Source organism: Mustelus asterias, chromosome 3 (genome assembly GCF_964213995.1).
Source record: "Mustelus asterias chromosome 3, sMusAst1.hap1.1, whole genome shotgun sequence".
Lineage (NCBI taxonomy): Eukaryota > Metazoa > Chordata > Chondrichthyes > Carcharhiniformes > Triakidae > Mustelus > Mustelus asterias.
Window position 1 is genome coordinate 16,047,142 of NC_135803.1, and position 26,836 is coordinate 16,073,977.

At 47.1% G+C, this 26,836-nt stretch overlaps 1 protein-coding gene across 1 annotated transcript in view; it reads left to right on the plus strand.

The window, feature by feature from the left end:
- Positions 1–26,836, plus strand: part of wwtr1 (WW domain containing transcription regulator 1) — a 176,021-nt gene that overhangs the window by 121,332 nt on the left and 27,853 nt on the right. The window contains exon 2 of the mRNA XM_078203999.1: positions 18,881–19,005. Within this exon, the coding sequence (XP_078060125.1) occupies positions 18,881–19,005 (125 nt within the window). The remainder of the gene's footprint in view (positions 1–18,880; positions 19,006–26,836) is intronic.

The window sequence follows — 26,836 nt, forward strand, 5'->3', positions numbered from 1 at the left end:
TCTTTCTCTGTGATCTGGGTAAATATGACCAGATGTCACCAGATGGGGGTGGGGTGGGCGGCACAGAGGACATTGAAAAATCTGAGCCTCGAGGCGAGAAAAGCAAGCTACTTGTTTCTGTGGCAGAGAGGCTGAAGAAGGGGCTGTGATGGACTGCATTGTACTCGAAGGAATTTCACATCGGTCATTTCTGTTTGTTTGAGATAGACTCCAAGACTGGAATTTTCCCGGCCCATCCGCTACAGGAATCATAGTGGGGTGGGGGGACGGGGGACGGGGGGGACGGGGACGGGGGGGACCATACAGAGATCTGTTGACCTCGGGCGGGATTTTCTGGTTTTGGGGCGAACGCGTCTGGAAAATCCGGCCCCAAATCTTTCCCATGGAGATACACTTCACCCGTCTAAATCCTGAGAATTTGTGCATAATTGTGGAGCGCCACCCCTCCCCCACCCCTCCCCCACCGCTCCCCCACCCCTCCACGTGCAGCGGGGAGGCGATGGCCTCGTGGTCTTATCGCTAGACTATTAATCCAGAAACTCAGCTAATGTTCCGGGGACCCGGATTCGAATCCCGCCACAGCAGATGGTGGAATTTGAATTCAAGAAAAAATATCCGGAATTAAGAATCTACTGATGACCATGAAACCATTGTCGGAAAAATCCATCTGGTAGACTCATGTCCTTTAGGGAAAGGAATCTGCCGTCCTTACCGGGTCTGGCCTACATGTGACTCCAGAGCCACAGCAATGTGCTTGACTCTCAACTGCCCTCGGGCAACTAGGAATGGGCAATAAATGCTGGCCAGCCAGCGACGCCCATGCCTCATGAATGAATTGAAAAAACTCCTGTAGTTTAACTGACTGTAACCATGCAGCTTACTTGCACAGAGAAGTGATAAGCTTTGCACTGCTCACATTGGGCTATCTTACCATCCAGAGGAAAATGGAAGGATTGGAGATCCCAGTGAAGCTACACCGGGAATCATAGAATCTCCACAGTGCAGAAGGAGGCCAATCAGTCCATCAAGTCTGTACTGACTCAGCCCCTATCCCCGTAGCCCCACGTATTTAGCCTGCTAATCCCCCTGACACTAAAGTGCAATTTAGCATGGTCAATCAACCTAACCCACACATCTTTGGACTGTGGGAGGAAACCGGAGCACCCGGAGGAAACCCACGCAGACACGAGGAGAATGTGCAAACTCCACACAGACAGTGACCCGAGCCGGGAATCGAACCCACGTCTCTGACGCTGTGAGGCAGCAGTGCTAACCACTGTGCTACCGTGCTGCTAGCATTAAAACAGTCCACAGGTAGCACGTGCAATTTGCTGTTTACGTTTGACGGCTTCTTCTGCTCTTTGGAAGTTCAGGCACTTCTGTCCAAAGTTTGACTTTGTGCTGCGCTGTGGAGTTTGGAGCTGTTTCGTTTCAGGGTCATTGCCTGTATGATTTACAGTATGATGAGTCAGTCAGTGTGGGCAGCAGTCGATGCCCAGTGACTCACTGCTTCCCGCTCGCTCTGTCACAGGGACACCTTTGATGTGTGTGTATGGGAGTTGTGGTTTGTGTGTGTGTGTGTGTGTGCTGAATATATTAGTGTGTGGGTGGGGGAAGGGGTGGGGTGGTCAGGAGAAAAGGTCAGAAAAAGTTTAGGAAATACACTAGGAATCAGCTCGGTGCAGCAAAATGCATGACAAAATGCCAGTGTATATACACACACACACACATGCACCCACACACACAAGCACACGCTCACACGCACACACACACACACATGCACCCACACACACAAGCACACGCTCACACACACACGCACACACACACATGCACCCACACACACAAGCACATGCTCACACACACACGCACACACACACACACACATGCACCCACACACACAAGCACACGCTCACACACACACGCACACACACACACATGCACCCACACACACAAGCACACGCTCACACACACATGCACACACACACACATGCACCCACACACACAAGCACACACTCACACACACACGCACACACACACACATGCACCCACACACAAGCACACGCTCACACACACACGCACACACACACACATGTACGCACATGCACACACACGCGTGCACACACACACGCGCGCACACACACACACACGCGTGCACACACACACATGCACACATGCGCACACACACACACGCACACACACACACACACACACACACGCACACACACACACACACAAAACCATTTTCTCTTTGCAACACAGAGTTCTGCACCACTGCTGGAGTTGGGAATGAGATTGACTCTGAAGAATTGTCAAGCCAAATTGCACAGGGTGATCCCAGCACGAGGTAGCACGGTGGCACAGTGGTCAGCACTGCTGCCTCACAGTGCCAGGGACCAGGGTTCGATTCCCAGCTTGGATCGCTGTGGGTTTCCTCCGGGTGCTCCGGTTTCCTCCCACACTCCAAAAATGTGCGGATTAGGTGGATTGGCCATGCTAAATTGCCCCTTATTGTCAGGGGGACTAGCTAGGGTAAATGCATGGGGGTTATAGGGATGGGGCCTGGGTGGGACTATGGTTGGTGCAGACTCGATGGGCCGAATGGCCTTCTTCTGCACTGTATGATTCTATGATTAGACAAATCACAAGGCAGGCTTCTCTGTGCTTCAGTTTCAGATCTTGCCTTTGATGGGATGTGAGCACGGTGGCACAGTGGTTAGCGCTGCTGCCTCACAGTGCCAAGGACCCAGGTTTGATACCTGGTTTGGGTCACTGTCTGTGTGGACTCTGCATGTTCTCCCCAGTGTCTGCGTGGGTTTCCTCTGGGTGCTCTGGCTTCCTCCCACATGCCAAAGATGTGCTGGTTAGGTGCATTGACCATGCTAAATTCTCCCTCAGTGTACCTGAATAGGTGCCGGAGTGTGGTGATTAGGGCATTTTCACAGTAACTTCATTGCAGCGTTAATATAAGCTGACTTGTAACACTAATAATTAAACGAAATTAGACTAAGATTGAGCAGATTTCGCTAGATTTACTTTAAATATCATCGCAAGCTGGCTGTTTTTTTAAATGTGATTTAATTCTGCCCTCACCATGTATGACCTACCAGAACCTGAAGCAAGGGGATAAACCTGATCCAACCTACGTTAACTGTTTAATTGCTGGATTCCAGCAGTTCCTAACCGCATAAGAAAATCTGTTCTCTGCACTTTTCTTTGGAAAATATCTGTTCCGCTTTAGAGTTAGGGGAAGTTAGGGGAATTGCGCAGTAACTTCATTGCAGTGTTAATGTAAGCCTTACCTGTGACTAATAAATAAACTTTAACTTTAATTTCAACTCCTCTTGTAGCTGCCTGCCTCCAAATTGCTTTTCCTTTTCCCTGCAGCACGGGGAAAGCTAGGAGAGCTGCCTAGACATGCTGCGACAGAGTTATAACATGGAACATTAGAGAAGAGAAATGTTGTTCAGGACCAAAAAAGCCAAGAGAAAACACTGGAAACTCAAAGCAAGTTGTTCAGCACCTGGGGGGAGACGCAGATGAGTTAACATTTCAGATTTAGACCCCTAGTCAGAACTTATTCTCTGTTTTTGTTTCTGATTTCCTAAATATGCAGTATTTTGACTTCTTGATTACTTTTTGGTAACGTGAACCATTCATTGAAAATCCTCTTCTCCGCACTTTACACATCATGGCTGTTGAGAACAAGCATTTCACACCCAACCCTTTATTTTCCCCTGCAGAGAAGCGTATCTTCAGCTCCATGAAGCAGCTGCCTTGTTAGAAACCTAGTCCTAACCCTAACAAAACAACCCACAATGACTTTCCTTATTTCAAATGAACATGTCACTGCAAGGCACAAACCCAGATTCACCTTGCATCCTAAGAAAATGTCAGAGGTAGCCATCAAATGTATGTTGCCTACAGAGTTTAGCATTTAAATTTTAAGATTCTCATCCTTGTTTTCAAATCTCTCGACACCCTCATTACTCCCTATCTCGATAGCATCCACCAGCTGTGCAAACTATTCTATTTTAGAAACCAGCTGGTGAAGGATAGAACGTGAGCCCACTTTATAAATGTTTATTGACAGAAATGCACATTACAAACATGTGCCTCCAAACCCAAGGACCATAGTTTCAGCCTGTTCCTATATATTGGAACACAAATTAATTCTCCCAGTCAATGAATTACTCAATTACTATGTAATTAAAACAACCCTCTCAAGACTTCTGTTTTTTAAATTCTATTCGTGGGATGTGGGCGTCGCTGGCTGCCCAGCGTACTTTGCCCATCCCTCGTTGCCCTTGGAAGGCAATTGAGAGGCAACCACATTGCTGTGGCTCTGGAGCCACATGTAGGCCAGACGGGGTAAGGATGGCAGATTCCCGTCCCTAAAGGACATTAATGAACCAGATGGGGGGGGGGGTTTCTGACAATTGACAATGGTTTCATGGTCATCAGTAGACTCGTAATTCCAAATACTTTTTATTGAATTCAAATTCCACCATCTGCCGTGGCGGAATTCAAACCTGGAGCCCCAGATCATTAGCTGAGTTTCTGGATTAATAATCTAGTGATAATACTACTAGTCCATCACCACCCCTAAATACTCCCCTAAATAGGGGAGTTAGGGGCGGCACGGTAGCACAGTGGTTAGCACTGCTGCTTTACAGCTCCAGGGACCTGGGTTCGATTCCCGGCTCGGGTCACTGTCTGTGTGGAGTTTGCACGTTCTCGTCTGCGTGGGTTTCCTCCGGGTGCTCCGGTTTCCTCCCACAGTCCAAAGGTGTGCGGGTTAGGTTGATTGGCCATGCTAAAAATTGCCCTTAGTGTCCTGAGATGCATAGGTTAGAGGGATTAGTGGGTAAATATGTGGGGATATGGGGGTAGGGCCTGGGTGAGATTGTGGTCGGTGCAGACTCGATGGGCCGAATGGCCTCTTTCTGTACTGAAGGGTTTCTATGATTTCTATGAAATACTCCCCTAATACTCCTTTAATTTTGGTCTTATGGGCACTTTTGGCTGAGATGTTAAACTTGAGGACATGTCGGCCTTCTCAGGTGGATGTAAAAGATGGTGCAAAACGAAGAAGAGCGGGGGATTTCTCTCCATTCTCCTGGCCAATATTTATTCCGCTGGCACCATCACTAAAACAGATGCTCGATGTCATTATCATGTCGTTCTAGGTGGAATGATACTGTTTGTAAACGGGCAAAAACAGTGAGATTACCACAGTGAGATACTTCAAAGTACTTCAAGATGCATTGGCATGCCCTGAGGTAATGAGAAACCTTGGGCCAGATTCTCTGAACTCGCCCGCGGCTGGGATTCTCCGATCCTGCTGCTGTGAAGGGAGATTTGGCTGAGCGTCAAATTCTCCGTTCTCATTGGCCGTGGTGGCGGGGCATGCGAGACAGGAGAATTCATTCTGGCCCTTAATGGAATGGAAGTCTTTCCATTCTTTCCTCAGTATATGGAGTGAAGCCGTTCAGTTGTAGCCTGGTGCAGTTGGAGGTTTAGTGTTCGTTGCTTGTTTCCTCGGAGGTGGAACGCTTGTTAGACGCTGTCTGGCAATGCCGTGCAGGGCCATGCGGTTGCTATGGCAAGTTGCTGTGTTTCAGGAGGCCTGGCTCTGTGTATCGCAGTGATAGTGAGCCCTCCCCCCCTGCCCCCCCCTCAGATTGCAATCTTCCTGCTCCGGTGCAAAAGGGCAGCGTTCGCACCACGTTGCCCCATGCCAAGATTTTTCACCGAGGGCGACCGGGTAACCACGGTGACATGGCCTGCAACCCTTGGCAACAATTCCTCCAGAGGTGACTCTGTTGCCTGACCCCTGAAGTTGAGTAGTGTTTCCCAATTTTCTCATCAAGATACGGCCTGCGAGAAATTGACTCAGCAACTCCGAACTCTATCAGCCAAGCCTTGTTTTATCTGCGATTTATTTTTAGAATGTACTGAGCATCCCCACCTTAAATTGCCTAACATTGTGAGCAATTATCTCGTGTACTCAGTAAGTACAACAACACACACATGCATCTCAGACCAGTTGTACTGGCTAGGGTGAGAATGCTACATTTCCTAGTTACGCAATCATTCTTTTGGTTGGCCCTGTGCAGTAATTAATTGCTGATGCAAGGTGCCTGTCATGTACTCTCTCTGACACCTGCTTTACCTGGGCCTATTGTGCTCATTCTGAAGTGATTGGTGTGACTGCGCAGTACAAGTCATTCACGACCCACCTGCCTCACCTCCAGTGCGGTGACTTCATTGTGCCATCGTCACTGGTCAGTATTTGCCTCTGGCTTCTCGCTCTCATTGCAAAAAAAGGAAACAGAGAAAGAAGGGCAGAGAGACGGAGAGAAAGAGCGGGCGAGAGAGACAAAGGGAGAAACAGTGGGTGAAAGAGAGAGAGAAAGAAAGAGCAAAAGAAAGGATGAAAGAAGGATAATGAGTGAAAGAAAGAAAAAGTGAACGAAAGAGCAAAAGCAAGAGTAAAAGATTGAAGAAAGAAAAGGAAAGAGGGAAAGAAAAAGAGCGAGTAAAAAGAGAGAGAAATAAAAAGTAAGAGTTCCTGTAACCGTGTCCATTGGTTTTACAACACTTGACAATAGCTTCCTGGTCACCATTACCAAGATTCATCTTTAATTCAAGGCTTGTTAATTGAATTTAAATTGGGTGGCACAGTGGTTAGCACAAGGTTCCATTCTGGCCTTGGGTGACTGTGTGGAGTTTGCACATTCTCCTTGTGTCTGCGTGGGTTTCCTCCGGGTGCTCCGGTTTCCTCCCACAGTCCAAAGACGTGCAGGTTAGGTGGATTGGCCATGCTCCTTAGTGTTCCAAGGTGTGTAGGTTAGTGATTTTAGAACATAGAACATAGAACATAGAACATTACAGCGCAGAACAGGCCCTTCGGCCCACGATGTTGCACCGACCAGTTAAAAAAAAACTGTGACCCTCCAACCTAAACCAATTTCTTTTCGTCCATGAACCTATCTACGGATCTCTTAAACGCCCCCAAACTAGGCGCATTTACTACTGATGCTGGCAGGGCATTCCAATCCCTCACCACCCTCTGGGTAAAGAACCTACCCCTGACATCGGTTCTATAACTACCCCCCCTCAATTTAAAGCCATGCCCCCTCGTGCTGGATTTCTCCATCAGAGGAAAAAGGCTATCACTATCCACCCTATCTAAACCTCTAATCATCTTATATGTTTCAATAAGATCCCCTCTTAGCCGCCGCCTTTCCAGCGAAAACAATCCCAAATCCCTCAGCCTCTCCTCATAGGATCTCCCCTCCATACCAGGCAACATCCTGGTAAACCTCCTCTGCACCCTCTCCAAAGCCTCCACATCCTTCCTGTAATGTGGGGACCAGAACTGCACACAGTACTCCAAGTGCGGCCGCACCAGAGTTGTGTACAGTTGCAACATAACGCTACGACTCCTAAATTCAATCCCCCTACCAATAAACGCCAAGACACCATATGCCTTCTTAACAACCTTATCTACTTGATTCCCAACTTTCAGGGATCTATGCACACATACACCTAGATCCCTCTGCTCCTCCACACTATTCAAAGTCCTCCCGTTAGCCCTATACTCAACACATCTGTTATTCCTACCAAAGTGAATTACCTCACACTTCTCCGCATTAAACTCCATCCGCCACCTCTCGGCCCAACTTTGCAACCTGTCTAAGTCTTCCTGCAAACTACGACACCCTTCCTCACTGTCTACCACACCACCGACTTTGGTGTCATCAGCAAATTTGCTAATCCACCCAACTATACCCTCATCCAGATCATTAATAAATATTACAAACAGCAGTGGCCCCAAAACAGATCCCTGAGGTACACCACTTGTAACCGCACTCCATGATGAATATTTACTATCAACCACCACCCTCTGTTTCCTATCCGCTAGCCAATTCCTGATCCAATTTCCTAGATCACCCCCAATCCCATACATCTGCATTTTCTGCAGAAGCCTACCATGGTGAACCTTATCAAACGCCTTACTAAAATCCATATATACCACGTCCACTGCCTTGCCCCCATCCACCTCCTTGGTCACTTTCTCAAAAAACTCAATAAGGTTAGTAAGGCACGACCTACCTGCCACAAAACCATGCTGACTATCACCTATCAATTCATTACTCTCCAAATAACTATAAATCCTATCCCTTATAATTTTTTCCAACATCTTGCCGACAACAGAAGTGAGACTCACCGGTCTATAATTCCCGGGGAAGTCTCTGTTCCCCTTCTTAAACAATGGGACAACATTCGCTAACCTCCAATCTTCTGGTACTATACCAGAGGCCAACGACGACCTGAAGATCAGAGCCAGAGGCTCTGCAATCACTTCTCTTGCCTCCCAGAGAATCCTTGGATAAATCCCATCCGGACCAGGGGATTTATCTATTTTCAGACCCTCCAGAATATCCTGCACATCCTCCTTATCAACTGTAATACTGTCTATTCTACTCCCTTGCAACCCAGTGTCCTCCTCAGCTATATTCATGTCCCCTTGCGTGAACACCGAAGAGAAATATTGGTTCAATGCTTCACCAATCTCCTCCGGTTCCACACATAACTTCCCTCTGCCATCTATAACTGGCCCTAAACTTGCCCTAACCAACCTTCTGTTCTTGACATACCTATAGAACGCCTTAGGATTCTCTTTAACCCTATCCGCCAAAGTCTTCTCATGTCCCCTTTTAGCCCTTCTAAGCTCGCTCTTCAACTCCCTCTTAGCCAATCTAAAGCTTTCTAGTGCACTACCCGAGTGCTCACGTCTCATCCGAACATAAGCCTCCTTTTTCTTTTTAACCAACAAAGAAACTTTTTTGGTGCACCACGGTTCCCTAGCCCTACCAATTCCTCCTTGCCTGACAGGGACATACCTATCACAGACTCGCAGTAGCTGCTCCTTGAAAAAACTCCACATGTCGGACGTTCCCAGTCCCTGTAATCTCCTAGTCCAACCTATGTTTCCTAATTCTCTCCTAATAGCCTCATAATTACCCTTCCCCCAGCTAAAACCACTGGCCCGAGGTTCATGCCTATCCCTTTCCATCACTAAGGTGAACGTAACCGAATTGTGGTCACTATCACCAAAATGCACACCAACTTCCAAGTCTAGCACATTTTAGCGGGGTAAATATGTGGGGTCACAGGGATGGAGCCTGGGTGGGAATGTAGTTGGTACAGGCTTGATGGGCTGAATGGCCTCCTTCTGCACTGTAGGGATTCTATGATTCTCGTAAGTTAATTGTGCCTTAATTGCAAGTGGCAATAAAGAAGTGGCCATACCACTTCTTTCTAATGATATTGGCTGATTAATAAATGTTGGCCAAGACACAAAGAGATCTTCTCAGCTCTTCTCGAAATGGTGCTGTGGGATCTTTAGCATTTGGCCCAGAGGACAGAGAGGAGCTCGAGTTAACATCTCATCCTATGAATGGTAAGGAATAGAAAACAAAAAACACACATTCCGGAAAATGACCCCATGTGAAAAATCATCTTCATAGTGGAACAGTACAGGAAGACATTGTTTTGTTTTCACTTAGAATTCTTTAATTACCATTCACGCATTGCTGTGTACGTGGTTAGAAGGGTGGATAATGGACAGATAAATGGTGAGTAATGAGGCATTAAACACAGGTTTACATGATTCAATCCTGTGTTTCTTGAATTGTCCTCCTATCCATCTATGCGCTTCCTGGTCAAGTGTTCAGGCTAAACGCTGGGTGTCACCCATGGTCCTATGAGTGAGCTTGCTGGACCTCAAACTGGTCAATGCCTCCTCCTCTTCAAACTCTGTAAAATGGACCACTTCAACGGGAAACAACAAAAAAGCCATTTCAGAAACAAAAAATCTGTATTCCATCTGTCAACAACGAAGGCTGCTCGGAAATGTTTATGAAACTGCTGAAAATTGTGGTCAAGTGTTACGAGCTCCTTTATGTTTGTGGCTCTTAGACAGCCTGAGCTGCTGGCAACTGAAAAGCTTTCCAACGAGAAGGTTACTGTGCAGATATTTTTTGAAGATATTTAAACTTTCATTTTTTAACCGTGCAATGTTTTCCCTTTGGTTTTGTGCAAACATGATGTGGATTGAGCAGGGCTGCAAGAGCATAATAGAAGCAGAAGTAGACCAGATGGCCTGTTAATCCTGCTCCACCATTTAGCATGATGATGGCTCATCTTCAGCTTGGGTGTCACTTTACTAACCACTCCCCGATTATTTGAGAGAACAAAAATGTGACAATCTCAACCTTTAATATATTGGGTGAATGTAGCAAATTTGCATTCCAGTGTTTATACTTTTCTCTATGAAGTGCTAATTGTTTGGAGCTAAACTGCTGCTTCATGCAATCATAGAATCCCGACAGTGCAGAAGGAGGCCATTCGGCCCATCGAGTCTGTGCTGAGCACAACCCCACCCAGGCCCTATTCCCGTAACCCTACATATCCCTGCTAATCCCCCTGACACTAGGGTCAATTTAACATGGCCAATCAACCCAACCTGCACATCTTTGGACTGTGGGAAAAAACCAGACCACCTGGAGGAAACCCACGCAGACACGGGGAGAACGTGCAGACTCCGCACCGAGGCCGGAATTGAACCTGGGTCCCTGACGTTGTGAGGCAGCAGTGCTAACCACTGTGCCACCATGTCGCCTACGCCTTTTATTACTCACTTCTGTGTTCCCGGCTTCGACCCTGAAGGCACTGATTCTTCTTGGGGATCAGTCCTGTGAACACTCCAATATATTGCCACTATCTGTTACTTCATATGTGAACCTTGGTGGCAAATAATGGAAAAAACATCTGCATTTATATAGCACGCTTCATGACTTCAGGCATTTTTACTGAAATATCGTCACTGGTGTAATAAAGGGAGCGCGATGAACAATTTGCACACAGCAAATTCACATAAACAGCTATTTATTTATTTATTCGTGTCACAAGTAGGCTTACATTAACACTGCAATGAAGTTACTGTGAAAATCCCCCAGTCACCACGCTCCAGTGTCTGTTCGGGTACACTGAGGGAGAATTTAGCATGGCCAATTCACCTAACCAGCACCTCATTTGGACCGTGGGAAGGAAACCAGAGCACCCAGAGGAAACCCACGCAGACACGGGGAGAACGTGCATACTCCGCACTGAGGCCAGAATTGAACCTGGGTCCCTGGCGTTGTGAGGCAGTAGTGCTAACCACTGTGCCACCGTGTAGCCCTCAGGAGATGCTAGGAGATGTTGACCAGATAAGCTCCTTCAGTGATGTTGGCTGAGGAGTAAACATTCGTCAGGACACCAGGGAAAGCAGGTTGTGGGATCATTTGTGTTCAGCTGAGGAAGCAGATGGAATCTTGGTTGAATATCTCATCCGAATGATGCCCCATTGATCGCGCGGCATGTTAATGGCATGTTAATTGTATTATTAAGGCTGAGGATATACAGGTGGAGGACATTGATTGATTAAGTGCCTTGAGCACGTATAAAGAGAGACTTCCCTGTAATTTTTATTTAATATATTATTGTTTTTGTTAATAGAGTAAAAAGAAAGGCTTCTGGAATAGTTGGTGTTGGGTAGGGAGAAAGCAGACATTTGTAGTATTGCATTCCATAAGTAAATCTATTATTACTGCGGATCTCGGTGTAAGTCAACTCTGCATAAAAGGCCAACCCATTTGTGAATCATGATTTTGCATATACTCGGAGTATAAATTGATCCCCCTTTACAACATGTATTAGTAGTCAGCCAAATTCTTCACCGCACAAAACATGTTCTACTCACCGGTATATTCCATTCGGAATATTGTGAGCAGTTTTGGGCCCCATACCTAAGGAAGGATGTGCTGCCCTTGGAGGGGGCCCAGAGGAGGTCCACAAGAATGATCCCAGGAATGAAGGGTTTGTCATGAGGAGTGGTTGAGGAATCTGAGTCTATACTCGATGGAGTTTAGAAGGATGAGGGGGGATCTAATTGAAACTTGCAGAATGCTGAGAGGCCTAGATAGAGTGGACATGAAGAGGATGTTTCCACTAATGGGAGAGACTCAAACTCAAGGGCACAACCTCAGAGTAAAGGGACCTTCTTTAAAACTGAGATGAAGAGGAATTTCTTCCGCCAGAGGGTGGTGAATCTGTGGAACTCATTGTCACAGAAGGCTCTGGAGGCCAGTTCATTGAATGTCTTTAAGACAGAGGTAGATAGGTTCTTGATTAATAAAGGGATCAAGGGTCACAGGGAGAAGGCAGGAGAATGGGGATGAGAATCATATCAGCCGTGATTGAATGGTAGAGCAGATTTGATGGGATGAATGTCCAAATACTGCTCCTATATCTTATGGTATCCTATAACTGGGTAGAAGGGGACAAGTAGACGATGGCGGCTGTGTTGCGAAGATGCACGGGAATTTAAGATGCGCCCGTGCAGAGCAGACTGCATGGCAAATGGAAAAAGGGCAGCCATTCACACCCACAGTGCTTCACTTCCATACTCAGTGTATAAGTCAATCCCTGTTTTTGGAGGGATTCTTCGAGGCTTCAGGAGTCAAACTATATGTTGACATCTTTGGTACGTACTTCACCATCTGGTTCTCAGAAATTTGATGCCACACTCCCTCAGTATAGTTCCATTCATTAGTGCCACAAGTAAGCTTACATTAACACTGCAATGAAGTTACTGTGAAAACCCCCAAGTCGCCACACTCCGGCGCCTGTTCGGGTACAGTGAGGGAGAATTTAGCATGGCCAATGTACCTAAGAATGTGATTCAATTGTGGTGGAGAGCACAGTTCAGCTTATTACTGCACCAGTGACCAAAAGACAGAAACACAGGCCAATTGTTTTCTAACCCTTGTTAAGGAGTCCTGAAGACCATCTAAGTGTCCTCATTACCACCCTCATAGAGTCATTACAGTTCAGAAAGGGGCTCTTCAGTCTATTGTGTCTGAACCAGCCATCTAAGCAAAAGGCCAGTGAGCAACGTGGAACCGTCCTCATCTGTACTGGGGTAAATGTCTGCATGTGCACCAGCAGCAATGATCTTCACCGCCTGTCAGCCCACTTTAGCATATTGTCGACAGTATGACTCACAACATGCGAGGATGGGGAGAGCGAGGTATTGCCAACATATGCTTTTGGCTTAAGAGCGACTGGGCAACGGACCCCAACTCCACTGATCAGGAGCCAAATAGTGAAAATTGACTAATTGTGCACCCTCCTCAGACAAGGCCTTCTGTCCAAGGGTACAACAGGCCTCATAATGTTCCATTGCTTTCATTCGATGGTGTAAGAGTTCCAAATCTCCCACTGCAAAGGGGAAGAGGCAGCTTCAGACATAGGGGTTGTCATTTTGCCTTCTGTGCGACAGTATAAAACATGTGAAAGTAAATCAGCCGGCCTGCTTATATCTCTCCCCACTCTGATTCCATTGATGTCAATGGGATAAAGTTAAAACCCTGTTGCCAATTTGCTGTGACCCATTTTGTACACCATCGCACAACATCAAAACGACCCACATCTTGTGCTGGAACCGACCAGGGAAACCCAACTCCTTGTTCCTGATGGTGAATTTAGCTGTTTCTCATGGCCCTGTGAACCATCACAGTGCCTCAATGGAGAAGTGGATGGCCCTCCATCTCCAATCAGGAGAGAACATTGGGCTAATTTGAGAATTTACCAAGCACCAGCCAGAAGAAAAAGCAAAGTGTGTCTTCAGAGTTGACAACACTGCTCTTTGGTACATTTGATGTTATACTGAAGTTATGAAAAATGCAAGTAAACTCTTAATCCTGTTTATTATATCCTAACCTGAAATGCTTTAGAGAATAGGGGATTATAGATTGAGTAATCACCTGAGCCCCAAATTCATGCCTGGGTTACATTTTTCTAATGAACTTCCTGCAGTGTGGGAAGATCATTTTGTTTTAAGTTAGGATCTGTTGCTAGGAGTACCTGAGGAGGTACATGTCGAGTCTAGTAACCTCTACCCACATACATTCTGAGAATCAGCATCAGAGATTGCAAGTGGTTTTGTCATGTAAGGTTAAGTTCCAGAACAGAAAAGGGTGGTTTGGTTGTATCCGTTGCCCCAAGATATCATCGGTTTTCAGTCACCCATAGCCATGTTTAAACTTCCATCTGTAAGCAGCACTTTAGACCTTCACTGGGCACTGGACGTGAGAGGCCACAGGTCATATTGGAGCCTTGGATCCTTGACTGGGAGGGACCTTGGGTGTACTTTAAATAAAAGTAATTCAGAGTGATATCACAAGTGGGAGGAAATACTTATTCACAAAGGCTGAATGGGCTGGAGCACTTGTCTCCAGGAAAGAAAAGGGGGGGGGGTGACATGACAGAAGGATCACAAAAGACCTTGATAGGACAGATGTAGAGAAAATGGTTCCACTTGTCGGGGAGTCCACAGCTAGAGGTCATAAACACAAGAAGCGGGGTCTAGTGATATCATCACGAGACTATTAATCCAGAAACTCAGCGAATGTTCTGGGGATCCGGGTTCGAATCCCGCCACGGCAGATGGTGGAATTTGAATTCAATTTTTAAAAAATCTGGAATTAAGACTCTACTGATGACCATGAAACCATTGTTGATTGTCGGAAAATCCCATCTGGTTCGCTAATGTGCTTCAGGGAAGGAAATCTGCCGTCCTTGCCTGGTCTGGCCTCCAGAGTGACTCTAGAGCCATGGCAATGTGGTTGACTCTCAATTGCCCTCTGAACAAGGGCAACTAGGGATGGGCAATAAATGCTGGCCATCCAGTGACGCCCATGTCCCACAAATGAATTTAAAAAAAGAAGGTACTACTAAATCCAATAGGGAGTTCAGGAGAAATGTATTTATTCAATGGTGAGAATGTGGAACTCGCTACTACATGACATAGTCAATATGAAGAGTACAGATGTTATTCAGGAGAAGTTAGTCAAACATATAAGGGATAAAAGAATAGAAGATATGTTGACAGGGATAGGTGAAGGAGTATGGGAAGAGGCTCTTGTGGAACATAAAGACTAGTTGGGCTCTATGGGTTGATGAGTAGGCCCATTGCCAAGAACGTAAGTGGGATACAGGTCGGCACAGACGGGCAGCAGGACCCTGGGCAGCGCTTTAGTGGTGTTGACCATTTCAGAGGCTGTTGTCCAATTAAGGATGGCAACCCTTCTCCCAGAGCTGCTGGCCCAATCAAAAGTGACCACTTCAGAGGCTGCAGGGAGCAGACGATGCCACCTAACCAGCCGAAAGCACGGTCAATTTGTTTTCTTACTGTGCCAGGGGGCAGGAGGCAAGCTGGCCTCAGTGAGGGGATGGCTGTATTGTGGTGGTGGTGGCGTCCTCTTGTGGAGCAGCCATTGAGGAGGACCTTCTTCCTGGGAAGCTGCTGGAAGCTGCCAGTGTTTATCTGGTAGTCTTCCCATACAGCAGCAGCTCAACCCTGCAGCATAAAATCCCAGCAGGATTGGGAAGTGGCCCATCATTGGGCAGTTGATTAACACAATTGGCCACCTTCCTGAACACCTGTGGCGACGGAAAGGTGTTGGGTTCGCTTCCACCGCCATTTTACCAGCTCAGCGACCTTCAACCTGTCTCCAAAACGCTGGTAAAATTCACCATCTGTAACTCCATACGTGCATTATGCAATATAAAGTTCATCGGTGTCACAAGTTAACACTGCAATGAAGTTACTGTGAAAATCCCCTAGTCACCACACTCCGGTGCCTGTTTGGGTACACTGAGGGAGAATTTAACATAACCAATGCAAAAGTAAAGTAAATTTTATTCATTGGTCACAAGTAGGCTTATATTAACACTGCAATGAAGTTACTGTGAAAATCCCCTAGTCGTCACACTCCGGCGCCTGTTCGGTTACACTGGGGGAGATTTTAGCATGGCCAATGCACCTAATCAGCACGTCTTTCGAACTGTGGGAGGAAACTGGAGCACCCGGAGGAAACACACGCAGACACAGGGAGAACGTGCAGACTCCGCACAGACAGTGACCCATCCGGGAATGAAACCCAGGTCCCTGACGCGGTGAGGCAGCAGTGCTAACCACTGTGCTACTGTGCCGCCCATAAGTGTGTGCCAAGTGACAAAGTAAATTGTGTGTATAACAAATTTTCTTTGCAGTCCACCTGCACGGGTTACAGTAAGTTTCTAATGGACGTCTGGATGTCTGAAAGACCTCAAAAGCAGTTTGAATGGTTATGCGGAAATTGGGCGCAACTGTGGGAGATTTTTACTTGGTCCACGTGTGCAGCCTTATCTCAAAGATGAAGGATCGAACATGTTGAGACAAGTTCTGCAGGTTACACAATGGAGCACGTGGCTGTAACACTGCACTGTACCTTTTGTTGGGTGGTAGCTGTGCAGCCTGGGTGTTTGACACAGAGATCAGTACAGTAACAATGGATTGTTTTTTTTTAATGAGAGCACTGGGGTGGGTGAGTCAGAAAACGCCCTGAAAGCTGTGGTTTCTCCGTGGTGATAACTGCACGCATAGGAAGACTACAACTGTGCCCTGAAGTGAAAGAAAGCAAACATCAAATGGTCTGCTCGATACGTCCAGTGTCACGGTGGCGTATTCTGTTGGTTCTCCCACCTTTACTTCTCAGCTATGACTCAGTGGGAGACACCATTGCCTTTCCATTACGAAATTGTGGATTGACGTCTCACTCCAGAGTTTAAACACAAGGTCAGTGCCGACTCCCCAGTGCGGTGCGGCTCGAGATACTGTGGCGGAGATGTTAAATCTGAACAAGGCCGGATTTCTGCACCGTTCACGCCACGCCGCTGCTGCCAGCAAGAACGGAGAACTTTTCACTCAGCAAAATCTCCATTCATTGCAGCGGGAATCCCAGCTGCGGGCGAGGTCGGAGAATCCGGCCCTTTAATGGAAACATAGAAACTAGAAGCAGGAGTAGGCCATTCGGCCCTTTGAGTCTGCTCCGCCATTCTTTATAATCATGTCTGATCATCAAATTCAATATCCTGATTCCTCCCTTTTCCCCATATCCTTTGACCCCCTTTAGCCCCAAGAGCGATATCTAATTTCTTCTTGAAATCACACAACGTTTTGGCCTCAACTACTTTCTGTGTTAGTGAATTCCACAGATTCACCTGTGCTGTCAGATGGATGTAAAAGATCCCTTAACCCTATTAGAAGAGCAGCACAATAGTTGTTCCCAGTGTTCTGACCAACATTTATCCCTCAACCAACATTTAGTACATCGTTAGAGTGATTATGTTTCAAATGGTTGCCAAGTGATTTGGGAAGTCCTGAGGTTGTAAAGAGCACTTTACAAATGCAGGTCTTTCTTTTCTTCCCCCTGTACAGCTCAAGACAGACGTTTCTTTTTGCTGTCTAAATTTTGGGAATGGTGCATAGCTGAGAAATGTCATAAAGTGGAGAAAATAATTCCCAAAATTTAAGGGAAGATTTCCAGTATCATGTCGGAGTCTCTTTTCTTTCTTTATTATTTTGTGTGATGTGGGCATCATTGGCAGGGCCACCATTTGGTGCCCATCCCTAAATGCCCTTGAACTGAGTGCCTTGCTGGGCCATTTCAGAGAGCAGTTTAGCGTCAAAGACTGTGGATCTGGAGTCGCAAGCCTTAGAGTCATTGTTTGAATGGACTTATCTTGCATTAAGTTGATCTTTCTCTACACCCTAGCTATGACTGTAACACTACATTCTGCACTCTCTCGTTTCCTTCTCTATGAATGGTATGCTTTATCTGTATAGCGCGCAAGAAACAATACTTTTCACTGTATGTTAATACATGTGACAATAATAAATCAAATCAAAAATCATAGAGAAATACAGCGCGGAAACAGGCCCTTCAGCCCACCCAGACCATGTCGGCCATGGTGCCCTCCCAGCTAGACACAATTGCCCGCGTTTGGCCCATATCCCTCTAATCCTTTCCCATCCATATGTACTTATCCAAATGCTTTTTTTAAGTATCGCTATTGTACCTGCCTCAACCACTTTCTCCGGCAGCTCATTCCAAGTAGGTCAGACTGGTAAGGATGGACGATTTCCTTCCCTAAAAGGACACTGGTGAACCAGAGAATCTTCACAGTGCTGAAGGAGACCATTTGGCCCATCGAGCCTGCACTAGCTCTCTGAACAAGCATTCTACCTTGTTCCCATGCCCTCCCCTGCCTTATTCCTGTTTACAACAATTGACAGTAGTTTCATGGTCACCATTGCCAAGATTAGCTTTCGATTCCAGGTTTGTTAATTGAATTTAAATTCCACCAGCTGCCATGGTGGGGTTTGAACCCAGGTCATTAGCCTCGGGATTACCTTCTCCCCAGCTTGTGCCCTCCTCTACCCACTATGCCCAGTGGCTTGATGTCTAAATGGGAGGCACGGTGGCACAGTGGTTAGCACTGATGCCTCACAGCGTCTGGGACCCAGGTTCGATTCCCGGCTTGGGTCATTGTCTGTGTGGAGTTTGCACATTCTCCCTGTGTCTGTGTGGGTTTCCTCTGGTTTCCTCCCATGGTCCAAAGATGTGCTGGTTAGGTGGATTGCCCATGCTAAAATGCCCCCTAGGGTCAGGGGGACTAGCTGGGATAAATGCATGGGGTTACGGGGATAGGACCTGGGTGGGATTGTGGTCGGTGCAGACTCGATGGGCCAAATGGCCTCCTTTTGCATTGTAAGGTTTCTATGATAAAGTTCTTACGAAGGCTCAGTCGAGTGAGATAGAGACAATTGCCGAGGAAGTCCATCTGAACGGTTTCACTGTGCGCACTGCACGTATTGAGTTGCTACCAGGGAGGGAAAGATGACGTTGAATTAAACCCTTCTTTCCATCTTTTTATTTTACAGCCACGTAGACAGGATAACAACATGGCACGATCCGCGGAAGACCATGAGTCAGATGAACCTGAACACGGCCGGCACCTCTAACCAGATGCAGCAGAGATCCATGCCTGTGGCTCATCCAAATTCGGGTCAGTACCTCCCTCCTGAGCACAGGGAGCAGCTATTCTAAACCAGCTCTCAGACGCTGCTGTACGAAACTCAGCTTTAACGGCCAAAGCATATTGATTGGACCATTTGCATGTGCTCCCCGTGTCTGCGTGGGTTTCGTCCGGGCGCTCCGATTTCTAAAGATGTGCGGGTTAGGTGGATTGGCCATGCTAAATTGACCCTAATGGCAGGGGGATTAGCTAGGGTAAATGTGTGGGGTTACAGGGATAGGGCCTGGGTGGGATGTGGTCCGTACAGACTCGATGGGCCGAATGGTCTTCTTCTGTACTTAGGGATTCTATGATTTTCATAGAATCATTGAATCCCTACAGCGCAGAAAGAGGCCATTTGGCCCATCGAGCCCATCGAGACAACAATCCCACACAGGCTCTAACCCTGTAAGCCCACATATTTTCCCTGCCAATCCTCCTGACACCAACGGGCAACTTAGCATGGCCAATTCACCTAACCCGCACATCTTTGGCCTGTGGGAGGAAACCAGAACACCCGGAAAAAACCCACGCAGACATGGGGAGAATGTGCAAACTCCACACAGACAGTTACCAAGGCTGGGATTGAACGCGGGGCCCTGGCGCTGTGAGGCAGCAGTGCTTGCCGGTGTGCCACCGTGCCATTTTGAGCATCTTCCAGACAGAGCTGCCATTCCCCTGCTCTCTTATCCCCAGTGTACTGAGCTCCATGTTCCATATTTCTCACAACAATATCTGTAGACATCCAGTTTGATGGAATTCCCGGATGCCTGTACTTGGCTGGACGAGACGTCCAGATCCATGTTCTCCACTGCACGTCCCTTTAGTTCATAGAATCATAGAATCCCTACAGTGCAGAACGAGGCCATTCGGCCCATTGAGTCTGCACCGACTCTTACCCCATACCCAGGCTTACCCCGTAACTCCACATACTTACTCTGATAACCTATAGACCTTGAAACACTAATGGGCAATTTGGCATGGCCAATCCACCTAACCTGCCCATCTTTGGAGTATGGGAGGGAACTGGAGCACCCGGAGGAAAACCACACAGACAAGGGGAGAACATGCAAACTCCACACACACAGCGACCCAAGCCGGGAATCAAACCCGGGTCCCTGGTGCTGTGAGGCAGCAGTGTTAACCACTGTGCCACTGTGTCGCCCAATTCTGGAACTGGAATTGCTCTCAGCAACGTGTCAGTAGGTTGTATCCATTTGACCTGTTTATCAGCCACTTCTACATCCGTGGATCCTGGTGGGGGCGACCCCTACATTCCTGTTGTGGTTTTATTGTCCGCAGCTTGTTGGCTTTTGGTTGTTTCACACTGCTGAATTCTTCTCTCTTTATGTTGAAAGCCCTTGCGTTCTATTGACTTAATTTAGCTGACGGTTTGATGCTTGTGTTGGGTGACGGGTAGACTCTTACCCCACTGAGGAGAGCCCAGTGTGGGCCAAACCTGCCGGCACAGCCGGGCAGGGACTTCTCTAGAACTCTGTAACTCTGGCCACAATGTCATGAGGGGTGGGGTGAGGGGGTGAGTGTATTGCACCGCCCACCCCTGAACCCTATTGCAAGAAGCAGCCTGCAGCTGACAGATCCCCTCCCAAACAAAAGATCCCACCCCACAGCGATAACGCGATGCCAGAGGGTTAAACAGGCTGAGGTTAGAACCTTCACCCTCAGTGGGAAGGAGTTCTATCCTGGAGAGCTGCCGGACAATCAGATTGCCCCAGCCGTTCCAGAACAGGATGGCATGGTTATGGTGGCACAGTGGTTAGCACTGCTGCCTCACAGTGCCAGGGACCCGGGTTCAATTCCGGCCTCGGGACATTGCATGTGGAGTTTGCAGGTTCTCCCCGTGTCCGCGTGGGTTTCCTCCGGGTGCTCCGGTTTCCTCCCACAGCCCAAAGATGGGCAGGTTAGGTGAATTGACCATGCTCAATTGCCCCTTAGTGTCAGGGGGATTAGCAGGGAAAATACATGGGGCAATGGGGGTAGGATATGGGTGGGATTTTTGTCGATGTAGGCTTGATGGGCTGAATGGCCTCCTTCTGCACTATAGGGATTCTATGAGTAGTGGAACTGCAGGTAGACCCACAAAGAAGAGAGGATGGATGCTGCAGCCAGGTAAGTTGGGTCTTTGTGGGTGGTAGGTGGCAAAGGATCAGACTGGGAAGTTGGGGGGAGGTGGGGGGGGGGGGGGGGGGGGGGGGAGAGGAGCAGCGCTCCGAAAGCTCGTGATTCCAAATAAACCTGTTGGACTTTAACCTGGCATTGTGAGACTTCTTACTCAGAAAAAGATGGGGAGGCATTAAACAGGTGGGGGGGAGGGCATCTTTGTGGGGGGGGGGGGGTTGCCTCTGATGTGCAAAGGGCACCCTGTCCAACGCCCTCCCCAAATGCCGTGCATCCCATTCTGCCCCACCGTAACAACATTTTGTTTCAAAAACAGCCGGTCCATGCCAACTATTAAATGATGTGGGCAGTGTATAATCCAACCCTCTATGATGCCATCCGAACCTTTTCATGTTCTTCCTGCCAGGCACTGTTTGTTCTCTTGAGTTCTGTTTCTTTATGGTTCTGAAAAAGAAAATTAGGTGTCAAATGGATTTACTTGATAATGATTGTGTTGTTGAGCTCCTCTCTGTATACCAACCTGGTCTTTTACCAAATAACAATGGCTTTGGGTGTTTCCTTTGTACCTGTGATTTAACAAGGAGTTTCTGTACCAGCAGTGGAACCTGAGAACTCTGTTGTGTGCCAGGAAAAGTTCGAGTCACTAATCTGCTGAGATAACAGAGGACTGTGTTGCTGGGGTTAGTAATTATTAAGACAACCCAACCCTCTAAAATTACCATGGGGTCTCCAGGACTTGAAAATTAATCTTCTGGACTTATCTGCGAGCAACTTGGAACAATAATCTTATAATGATTAATACAATGATAAATGGTACACAAACAGACCATTCGGCCCATTCTGTCCACGCTGGTGTTCATGGTCCACTTGTACTTCCTCCCAAATCTACCATCGTAACCATCTATTCTCATCTCGCTCATATGGTTGTCTTGCTTTCCCACAAATAAATTCATAGAGCATTACAGTATAAAAAGAGGCCCTTCAGCCCATTTCTTGGTTTGTATACCCATACATTTCTAGCATTGTGCTTGTGCATAACAAAGAACAAAGAAAATTACAGCACAGGAACAGGCCCTTCGGCCCTCCAAGCCTGCACCGACCATGCTGCCCGACTGAACTAAAGCCCCTTACGTTTCCGGGGAACTCTATCCCTCCATTCCCGTCCTATTCATGTATTTGTCCAGACGCCCCTTAAAAATCACTATCGTACCTGCTAACCTCCCCCGGCAGCGAGTTCCAGGCACTGGGAACCTGGATATCTTCTCTGCATCTTCTCCAGTCAGTGATCTGTGTCTTTTTTATGATATGGTGACCAGATGTGCACGTAATCTTAAGCTTGGACTAACCAAGGTTCAACATAATGTCCCGACTTTTCAATTCTATCCCTTTTGGAATAAAGCCTCGTGTTTGATTTGCTTCTTTTTTTATGGTTTTGCAAACCCGTGGTGCAGCTTTTAGTGACTGGTGCATTTGTGTTCTGAAATCTCTTTGTCGCTCTATTTCACTAGACTTGCACCTTCCAAGTAATAAGTGATCTCTCTATTTTTCCCGCCTCTTGTTTACCTCAGCTTTGACCAGGGGTCAGTCAGGCTCTATTCTTTCTCCACAGATGCTGTCAGACCTGCTGAGATTTTCCAGCATTTTCTACTTTTGCTACCTCTTGTTTATCCGTTTTGAACCTAATTTGCCGATAGTTGGCCCATTCTGCAAGTTTATCAACATCCTCTTGTAGTTTGTTTCCATCCTCCTCAGCACTGACTAACCACACAACCCACCCCCCACCCCCCCCCCCCCCCCACCTCCCCTCCCAACCCCTTGCCATCAGTCACAAATTTAGCATTTTTTGATTATCCCAAAGTCCAAATCATTAATGTAAATTGTGAACAGCCGCGCTCCCAGCATGGATACTTCCGTAACACCGGACGGGATTTTCCGGCCGTACTCGCCCCAAGGGCAAAAAATCCCTCCCGAGGTCAACGGACATTTGCATGGTCCGCCTCCCCACCCCTCCCCACCCGCTATGATTCGCGTGGCGGGCGGGACGGGAAAATTCCGCCCCCTGTGTCCCACCTTCTGCCATTGTGAATATCTACCCTTTACTCCCACTCTACCTTCTATTTGGAAAGCAGCTAGCAAACCATTCTGTCACTTATCTTCTGACTCCACATTATGAAATCTTATTCATTACACCATTGTGGGACACCCTATTGAAAATCTTTTGAAAATCCAGATGAATTACATCTCCTGTATCCCCATTGTCTACCCCCTCTGTTACCTCCTCAAAAAAATCATTAAAGTTGTTGAAGCAAGATTTTCCCTTTTGAAATCCATGCTGACAGATGTTCTTCTATTCTTTCTTTTAGTAAGAATTTCATTACTTTTCCTACCAGCAATGTTAATGGTGTATAATTCCCGGATCATAGTCTGCCCCTCTTCTTAAGTATGAGGACTACATTAGCTATCTGCCAGTTTCTTGATACTGCACTTTCATAGAATCCCTACAGTGCAGAAGGAGGCCATTTGGCCCATTGAGTCTGCATCAAACAAGATTTTTAAAAATCTCACCCATTCCCTATCCCCGTAACTCCATGTATTTACCCTGCTAATCCCCCTAACCTACACATCTTGGGACACTAAGGAGTAATTTGGCATGGCCAACATGCCTAACCTGCAGATCTTTGGAGTGCGGGGGGAAACTGGAGCACCCAGAGGAAACTCACCCAGATACGGGGAGAATGTGCAAACTCCACACAGTCACCCAAGGCTGGGATCGAACCCGGGTCCCTGGCTCTGTGCTAACCACTGTGCCACCGTGCCGTTGTACCTGTTAATGAATTATTAAGAGCAGAGAGTAAGTTTAACCTGGGCACTCTGACAGTATAGACAACCAATAGCAGGGATAAGCATCCCATCTAATGCCATTCAAACCAATGAGAATGGAGCACCTTGGCTCTCTTTAATGAACTCAAACCTTTCCAAGTGCCTAATTTTCCTCTAATTGAGGATTACAAAGATTGCATGGAATGAAATATAAATATAGTGCTGTTTCGGTTAAAATGCCTGAAAATCACTGTCCTTGCTTTTGTCATTATGTTCCTATGTGAATCGAGTAAATTTTGCGAGTTTAAAGTGGCAGGCGAGGTGGAATGGCCATGCTAAATTGCCCCTTCCTGTCCCAAGATGTGTAGGTTAGGGGGATTAGCCATGGTAAATGTGTGGGGTTACGGGGATAGGGTGAGGGAGAGGGTAAAAGGGTAAGAAACTCTGTCAGAGTTGGTGCAGACTTGATGGACCAAATGGCCTCTTCTGCACTGTAGGGATTCTATGCTCCAAATGATCCAAAGATGTGCGGGTTAGGTGGATTGGCCATACTAAATTGCCCCTTAGTGTCAGGGGAACTAGCTAAGGCAAATACATGGGGATACGGGGATAGGGCCTGCATGGGATTGTGGTCTGTGCAGACTCGATGGGCTGAATGGCCTCTTCTGCATCAGCTAATTTACCCAGCTAATCCGCCTGACACTAAGAGGCAATTTAGCATGGCCAATTAACCTAACCTGCACATCTTTGGACTGTGGGAGGAAACCCAGAGCACCTGGAGGAAACCCACGCAGACACAGGGAGAATGTGCAAACTCCAGACTGTCATAGAACATAGAACAGTAATCATAGAAACCCTACAGTGCAGAAGGAGACCATTCGGTCCATCGAGTCTGCACCGACAACAATCCACCTAGGCCTTACCCCCACTACCCCACACATTTACCCCACTAATCCCTGTAACCCACACATCCCAGAACACTAGGGGGCAATTTAGCATGGCCAATCAACCTAACCCGCACATCTTTGGACTGTGGGAGGAAAACGGAGCACCCGGAGGAAACCCACGCAGACATGGGGAGAACGTGCAAACTCCACACAGACAGTGACCCAAGCCGGGAATCGAACCCAGGTCCTTACAGCTGTGAGGCAGCCGTGCTAACCGTGCCCACTGTTTGCTTTCTCAAGAAAATAGATATAGCTCTTGGGGCTAAAGGAATCAAGGGATATGGTGGGAAGGCGAGATCAGGATATTGAATTTAATGATCAGCCATGATCAAAATGAATGGCGGAGCAGGCTCGAAGGGCTACTCCTGTTTCTATTTTCTATGTTTCTATGTGACAGTGACTGTGTTTCCTTGTCTGCAATGTTTTCTGAAACATCCTAAGGTCATTAAAAGGTGTGATGTGAATGCGAGTTGTTTCTCACTGGGATTGGGAACGAATGAATTGCCTCTGCCCAGTCTGTCAGCTGTGTCTTCCAGTAAGTGTGGTGCTAACACCGTGTTTGCTTGCCAAAAGAGGCGGCGCCCCAGTTTAAATATTAACAAAGGTTTCTAACTTGAGCAGCTAGTCCCTTGGGGTTTGGATGGTTGCATTGCTAAACATTCAGCTGTCTGTGCAACCAGTGTTCCGAGCTATTTGCTGCATCAAGGCGTCTAGCAGTAAATTAGTTCCAAATATGAGTTCAGTTCTGGGGCTCCTGTGATGAAATGGAAAATGTGTTAGGCGGCCTGTTTGTTTTTCATACACTTTACTTTTCTTTCTCTGCCAAAGTGGCTGAAGGTTCCCCACAGATACACAGGGAGAAGCTTTTAAAAGCTTTCTCAAGCTTATCAGGAACATTTTTTCTTTCACACGGCAAATTGTTATGATTGGGAAGGCAGTTAGCCTGAAAGGATAATGGATTTGATTTGATTTATTATTGTCACACGTATTAGTATACAGTGAAAAGTATTGTTTCTTGTGTGCTAGACAAACAGAGCATACCGTTCATAGAGAAGAAAAGGGGAGGGTGTAGAATGTAATGTTCCAGTCATAGCAGTAGATGCACCCATCGTGCTCTTTTTTCTGTTAGTCAATCCAACAGAGTGGCTCACTCAGCCATTTCCGAGGGGAGTGTGAGTCAACAATGTTGTTATGGCTGTTGGGTCACCTAATCATAGAATCGTAGAATCCATACAGTGCAGAAGAGGCCATTCGGTCTACCGAGTCTGCACCGATTCTCTTGACAGAGTATCTTACCCAGGTCTACACCCCCGCCTTACCCCTGTAATTCCACACATTTCCCATGTGTCCCAACCTACACATCTTGGGACATCAAAAGGCAATTTAGCATGGCCAATCCACCGAACCTGCACATCTTTGGACTGTGAGAGGAAACCGGAGCACCCGGAGGAAACCCACGCAGACACGGGAGAATGTGCAAACTCCACACAGTGACCCAAGTCGAGAATCGAACCCGGGTCCCTGGCGCTGTGAGGCAGCAGTGCTAACCACTGTACCACCATGATTGGTTAGACCATGTGCAGATGGCAGAGTTCCTTCCTTGTCATTAGTGGACCAGATGGGTTTTTATGACAATCCTGTAGATTCAAGATCATTATGATCCAGACTAGCATCTAAATTACAGATTAATTAGTGAATTAAATATACATTCTCTCAGCTGGAGTGGTGAGGAATTGAACTCGTAATTCCAAAGCATTAGCCCAGGCCTGTGGATTACTAGTCCAGTAACTGCACCACCATCTTCTTCCAGCTCTGTGAGAAGTCCCTAAACTTTTAAGGCCTGCGAAACCAGGAGTGCCTTCTGAAGGAAGTTTTCTTTCGATGCTCTGTGACACAGTTTTGAACGTTTTTAAGTA